The sequence below is a fragment of the Toxotes jaculatrix genome, chromosome 18, assembly GCF_017976425.1.
Source record: "Toxotes jaculatrix isolate fToxJac2 chromosome 18, fToxJac2.pri, whole genome shotgun sequence".
NCBI lineage: Eukaryota > Metazoa > Chordata > Actinopteri > Toxotidae > Toxotes > Toxotes jaculatrix.
Window position 1 is genome coordinate 12458309 of NC_054411.1, and position 7577 is coordinate 12465885.

General features: G+C 39.4%; 1 protein-coding gene across 1 annotated transcript; it reads right to left on the reverse strand.

Annotated features, from left to right (window-relative positions):
• Positions 1–846: 846 nt before the first annotated feature.
• LOC121198475 (somatostatin receptor type 5-like) lies at positions 847–7577 on the reverse strand. Its single transcript, XM_041062657.1, has 4 exons — positions 7160–7577; positions 4634–5363; positions 4169–4513; positions 847–3569 (listed from the first exon to the last, which is right to left on the reverse strand). The coding sequence occupies exons 2-4, from the start codon at positions 5312–5314 to the stop codon at positions 3495–3497; spliced, it is 1101 nt and encodes a 366-aa protein (XP_040918591.1). The 5' UTR covers positions 5315–5363; positions 7160–7577; the 3' UTR covers positions 847–3494.

The following is a 7577-nucleotide window of genomic DNA, read 5'->3' on the forward strand; positions in this document are numbered from 1 at the left end:
AATACAGTATGGAGAAATGAACAAAGAAATTAAAGTTAGTTTAAGGGACAGTGGAAAAGAGAGAAAATAGCATTAGAAGAGGAAAATGTACAGTGAAGATGATGATGATGATGATAATTGTTACTAAAGACGTGGTACAGAGGCGATGATTAATTTCATTTCACAGACAGTATTATAATCTTCAAAGTGTTGCACGCAATGAATATTGAATCAAATCCTGTCAGTTTTATCTGGTGTGATATGACACAATTCTGCTCTGTTACCCGCTTATTATAGCTGTAGCAGTAAACACTAGTATACATTTTCCTTGACCCACAATGATCTGCTGTTACAGCAGTTATGTTAGCTGAGAGAAAATGCCGTTGCCTGGGATGTGGATCCCTATGCAGTCAACCGTGATGACTATTACAGGTGTTTTTTTCCATGTTTGAACAGACAAGCATTTGAACTGACTCATGTAAAAGTCAAGTTTATTTGGAAAGCTACAGGCGGCTTGCGCAGATTGCCCTGATAAACATAGTTTTGCAGAAGTTCTCATTTCCCCGAATCTCTGCAATGGAGGTAGTGAGTGAACAAATTAGTTCATGACCCCTAGAATCACGATGGCCACATTTATGAGGAATACACCAGTCTGAAACATACCAGAATGTCCCTTTAAGATGCTTTTTGATTCTTTTATTTTGGGTTTGTGGATATTTGGATTTGTGTTGCAGTGCAAGGGCATACAGGCTGTGCAGATGTGTTGAGTTCTATGGCAGCTACTTCTATTGCCCTGATGATAAAGCAGTAAGAGGAAAATCGTGCGAGTATAACAGTTGTTTAAAAAAGAAATTTTAACGTATCAAATGTTTTGATATGATTACATTTATTAAAATAACAGTGAAAGCATTGCTAGATCATTCATCTGGGATGAAACAAACAAATAAACAAAATCCCACCACCAACAACAAATAAAAAAAGTCAGCTCACAGGGAAACTTTTAACTTTCTAGCTAAACTTTGCTGACATCAGTTTGTCAGATTTTTTTATGCAAAGGTTTTATTTCTGTGGCAAGCCTGTGCTCTAGAGCCATAACACATAATGCATCCAAATTTGCTCCAGTGACCTGCCTTTGGAAAAGGATACTTCTTCTTCCCTCTGATTTGGCAATAAAACTTCTTTAACTTCATTTACAAAAATCAGAAACTAAATTGGTCTATGTTGACAGATGTTAACATTTAAGTGTAAAGCTGCCACTTGCCTTTTTTCAACTGGAAATAACAGTAAAGTGCTTCAGTCTGAAACATAAACCTGCCATAATGTTGATAAATCACAGCAACAATAAACATCAGCTTGCTGTTCACAAGATAAATGTACACATAAATGAGCTTTGTTTCATGCTGGCACATGTCAGCAGCCCTACACTGTACTGTGTTGGATTAATGCAAAGTGAGCATGCATAACATACTTGATCGTTTATTATTTAATATTCACAATGACATAACCCTGTTAGCATTTTTGTTATATGTGTGAGGACGTCAAGGAACTCAAAACACCATATTCAAAATTACCTACCATTTTAAAATTCACAGTGTTTCTAACACTAATAAATCCCTTTTCTCCTGTGAAAGGTATCCATGCTTCCACAGCTCCATCTTACAGGGTAGCTTTTCACATGAGCTCAAATTCACTATAAACATCATTAACATGGTCTTTGCTTGGCTCAAGTTACAACTATGGAGATGCTACAGTGTTGTCCAGCACCTTCCCAATGATGTTGGTATCAAATGTCAAAGCTCACAGCTAAAAGGTGAGTCAGGATATGATAAGGTATGTTGCAGAGACTGGGAAATGATATGCTTTCTCACTCCACCAAGTTATCCACTCCAACAGTATGTTTGTTTTAACAATGTGAGAGAGAAGAGATAAATCCACTGGAGGACAATACTTGGCTGTGCTATCTCAAGGCATTTTTCACAGCTTTGTAACATTAAAGTTGAAATGTCACAAAAAGCCTACCAAAACTAACAACTCAAAAGAAATATAACAATCACGATCATCAAAAATATCTCAACCAGCTTTACACTAACCAGGAGAACAGTTATCACTCTGGTTGTAGCAAATCAAATACTGTAAATTCTCGAATGTACAAACTGAATTTAATTCAGTTTGTACATTTCCACAGGATTAATTCCATCACTCTATTGCTCTGAGTTATAAAGAAATAGTTGGACTTTTTGCTTGTTTGAAATTTGCTTGTTTGCTTGCTGCTTGACTGATACCACTCTCCTGTCTGTCCTCTAAAGTCAAAGAAAAACGTCTTTACCTTCAGTAATGTGATGTATGCTTTGCAAGCTACACACTTGATCAAGATCTCTTCTTCTATTTCTGATTTATGGTGTTGAATAATGGCCAGAAAAGTGCAGAATAGCATGATGTCATAGTGAAGTTGACCTTTGACCTTTTTGATATAAAATGCCTTCACTTCATCATTTTATTCTATTATAAACATTTGTGCAAAATTTTTCCAGAATTAGCGAATGAGTTATGGCCAAAAACGAGAATGATGACAGACCTGCAAACAAAATACCTCTGGCTACAACTGTTGTTGGCATGGAGGCACAAAAACAGCAATTTGTGGCTTTTATAATTTGAGATTGATAGGCTACTGCTGGACAAAGCCAAGGTAGTTTTTTAATGCTAAGCTAATCTCCTATTGGTTGTAGGCTTATCTTATCTGTACTAAGACAAACACAAAGAGCAGTCTTCTCATCTGATTCTCCAACAGAATGTTAATAATACTATTTCCCAAAATATTGAACTATTGCTTGAACATAAATATTGTTCTCACTCCCTGTTTGATTCCAGTCATTAGTTGTTAAGATGGCTTGTACTGCTAACTCAACACTTCCTGCGCAGATGCCTCTTAGTGCTGTGAAATGAGCATTACAATGAAATTATCAAGGCAACAGGTAAACATAAAGGAAGTGTTGAGTATCCATTTAAAAAATGAAAACAAATTAAACAAAAGCAGATCAGAAAACAATGATTCTTACTAAAATACTATATATATATATTTAATATTTATTTATATTTAACATATATTTATATATATAAAGAATCAAGAAACCAAGAATGCCTGTAGTATGCATCTGTTTGACAAGAAAGTCTGGTTCTCACTAGAGCTCTTCAAGAATTTACAGCATTTGAAACTCTCATGACTGCATTTTGTATTATACTGAGATCATACATCATTACAGAAACTGTTTTGTATAATGCAGTCAATCTGGTAACAGTACAAAGACACAGAGTACAACCAAAAATGCTTTATTCTAATGTGATGAATGCTGTAAGTAGTTTTCTCTCCAGCATTGACTCCTCTGGCCCTCTCCAGAAATGTCTCAGTCAGAGAGCGAGGATAAAGACAGGACATACCAATCAATGAAAGGTCCAAGGATAAATTGTCCAAGTTCCATGTGGTGGCTAGTGCACTAGTACACGGTGGGTCATAGCAATCACTGCCCATTCACTGCTAATTTTGAGGTGAAAGGCTCCTTGTCAAAGTTCCCAACAACCTCCATCTGGAGAGACTGTAGAAACAACATCACGCGGACTGAGATTAAAGATACAATAAAGACAGAATGACAAACAGTATCATAGATGAGCTTAGTAACAGAAAACATTGACATAAGCTGCTGGTTGCTCCCTTTTTCAAAAAAGAAAATTCTGAAAATGCTATTGTTTAGCGTTATAACCTGTGGCTCAGCTCTTTCCTGTCTGTCACCTAAAGTGGGCTTTGTCACTCGAGGTCACATTTTCACACTGAAGAAAAGAGGACATTTTGGAACACTCTGACAGTGGGGGGTGCTGATGGCACTGCAGATTTTGTTAGGGTATGGTCCTGAAGCATAAATATAACTATGAAACATGTTACTGAGAATGACTTCCAATAATAAAAGAGGCAGAATAACTATGTCTCCCATTGTTTTGACCAAGTTTTAACAGCAACAGATGCTCAAATCTGAAATGGGGTGACCTGAAAAGCTTAAAGCCCAATGCATATTCAAGAGATATTCCAGCTGTAAAATGTGGTAATAGAAAAATAAAGAATGAAGAAGAATGTCTGCCTTTATTCAGAAATTACATTCTGTGTGTGATTTCTGGATGAGATTACAGGATTGTGGTTTACCTTGGGTGCAGTCTGTCTACCTCCCATCTGGTCTGCAGTGGTAACACCATTTGGTTTGTGGAAGCAGAGCACCTTCTGGAATCCCTGCTTGAAGTTGTCAGAGAGGAAGCCATAGAGGATTGGGTTGGCGCAGGAGTTGACATAGGTAAGGATGACCAGGAAGAAGTAGACAGTAGCAGTGGTTTTGCTCTCAGGGATGATATAAAACAGGTTGACAATGTTGGTAATGAAGAAGGGCAGCCAGCAAAACACAAACACCAACACGATGATTACCACCATGCGTGTCACCTTACGCTCCGACTTCCGCCGTTTAGTCAGGCCTGCACGCACACCTGCCGACCTCACCTGAAAGTGAGATGGTTGATTGAATAGGTTTTATGAGATTATGAGAGCAGAACCTCATAGGAAATTTCAAAAATTGTGTTAGAAACCAATAACAGCCAGAGGCCAAGTTTATCTCATTACCTTGATGACAATGAGCAGGTAGCAGAGGCTGATGACAAACAGGGGACCAAAGAAGCCCAGGATGGATGTGTAGAGGATGAAGACAATGGACCACAATTCATGTGGCTCAGGCCAGCTTATGTTGCAGGTGTTGAACTCCTCCTGTACATGCGAGTAGATGGTGACCGGCAGCACAATCAGGAAGGACACAACCCACATCATACCATTCAAAACCTTGGCCACCTGTGGCTTCCTCCATTTGGCGCTCTGAATTGGATAAACCACAGCCAGGTAGCGATCGATGCTCATCACCGTCAGGCAGAAGGTGGAGGTGAACTGACTCATGGCATCAGCAGTCATGCACACCTTGCAGAAGAAATCCCCATACGGCCAATAGGAAAGCGCACTGTTAGTGCCAAGGAAAGGAATTCCCAGGATGTAGAGTTCATCCGCCAGGGCTAAATTAAGGATGTACATGTTTGTTACTGTTTTCATCTTTGTGTAGCGGACCACCACATAGATGACCAGCGTGTTACCCAGAAATCCCACAATGAAGACAATGGCGTAGATGACTGCAGTGACCACGCTGAAGGGCATTGGTGTGGGCACCTCAGAGAAATTGTTGGTGGTGTAGCTGGGGTAGGGCTGGGGGATAGACACGGTGACATTCTCAGACATCGACGTCCAGTTGTAGCTGTCCATGTTGAAAGAAGGGAGTGCTGATGTCCGTTTGGATTACAGTAGGAAATAGCTTATGATAGAAAAGACAAACATGGATGTACAATTATTATATGGTACACCTAACAGCAACAACAAAAAATGTGTACTGTGGGTGTTCTAAGATTCTGTGAATTTCTGCTTCAGAGAATTCAAGTTATGTCTACCTTTTGCACCACACACAGTCACAAAAACACATGGGTGCTCTCTGGGCAAGATGCCCATATTTACCGGGAGAGGAGAGAAACTTTCCACTGAGTGGTCTGGGCAAGTGGCCAACATGCCATTTCTCTTAATAGGAAGTTGCACTTTAGAAGAAGACAGTGTTAGTTAAGCAGGTTTCAAATACGATTAGATATCCATGATGGAGGGGGAGAGAGAGAGAGAACAAAAACCTGCAGTCAAGTGCCAAGTAGTCCACACCTTTGAAGGGCTAGAGTGCTACAGTGACAAATATATATGATGTTAACATTAACCCTGTTGAAGTGGGTCTCTGGGCCAAACTCATTTTGCAAACGTTAATAGTTTTGTAAATCCTTTCTGTACACAAATGGATATTAATTCTCCACGAGGGTTAGAATTCATTCTCAATAGAAAGTAATTCTCATCAGTTGTTTCCCAAACTGTGAACATGTGTGGAACAGAGCGAAAGCAAAATCCTACGGAGCAGCTTCTGTTGAAAGACGGGCCATCCAAGATAAAGATTCAACAGGAGGTGAAATACACAAAGACTCGAAAGAAGATTTTACTGATTGACAGTACGGACGTTTGCTCTGAGTTTGTTTTTCTGCATTCAGCTTAGAATAACAGCAAATTTTAGCTCAGGTTGAAGGAAAAATATCATCTTCAGTTGATGTGACTAAAATGCCTCAGGATCTGCCTCTGCCTTTTCCATTGTTTTTGCTGTATTCAGATCATTTCTCTCTTTATCTTTTACTGTAATGCAACTGCAAGCGGCATTCATCACAATTGCTTTGTGTTTGAGAGGCCAGTGTTTGGACATTATTTGTCAAATTGGCTCTTTGTCTTGATGAGAAACATTTTTTAATTGTTTACTTTATGTTGCACTCTTATTGAAGAGTTTATTATTTGCATTCTGTAGGTCAATCTATATGAAAGCAAGAAATGAAAATAAACATATCATGGTGTTTTCAGTGAAACTTTGTTGAAATATCTTAAGTTGATGAGACTGTTATCCCCTTTTCAAATTTTGTATGGAGCCTCAAGGTTGTGTACGTATCTAAAATACCATAAGTGTATTATACACTGCATTAATGTAAAGCCGGAAATGAGAGCAACGACCAACTGCCTTCCTTCAATCTGATAATTCATGCTGCCACGGTGAGAGTGGCCTTTAAATGTCCTGACCTGGTGCCTTGTGGGTGACCTAAAATAATAATAATAATCTTATAACTGTCAGTTGTCAGACGTTTCAACCTGAGGCAGTGAAAATGTGTTGCACAAATAAATGGTCTGACGTGCAGATTCACTGAACCGCGCTCCAAAACACGGGAGTGACGCGCAGCCCGCAGCATGCTGTTGAGAAAACAAACACTCGAAGCCCCTGTCCCCTTCAGACTGCATCGGGCTTGACATTTTTGTTCACCAAATTATAATAGGTATAGCCCACAGTCATTAGAGCCATTTCACATGCGTGGCTCGTTAGGTCTATGTTAAATAAATAAAACTTAAAGGGTCATGACTAAAATAATCTATCATAAAAATGTTATCTTAAAATGTTATATCATAAAACAAGAGTTTAAATTTCGTTTCTTAAACCCATTGTTTTCTCGTACATGCAGAGAGATTCGTTGATGGGATTCGATCTACCTGTGCGCTCCTGTACCGTGCGCCGTATCCTCTCCACTATCCGGTGGCGTGATGCGCGTCTCCTGTAGTATTCATGCGGTTTTGGAAATATGCACTTTCACTGGGGTCAAAATCCACTTTCTCGCTCTTTTCCCACGTCGCATGAAAGAGAAACCGCATCACACTTGACTTTTCATCATGACGCATTTTCTTGATGTCAGCGCGATCCAATCTCCACAGTGAGAGGCGCAAAAACTAACATTATCATTAATTCTCCAGGATTTTTCCTCACAGTTCAGTTCAGTTCAGTCCAGAGATCCTGCGCACGGTGAAATGCGCTCCTCGGATGATGACAACTCACTCACAGGGTCATCTAATGCCTCGATGCACTGCCAGTATTTATGTGGAGAACGTCACCCCGCCTTTTGGATGTGGACGT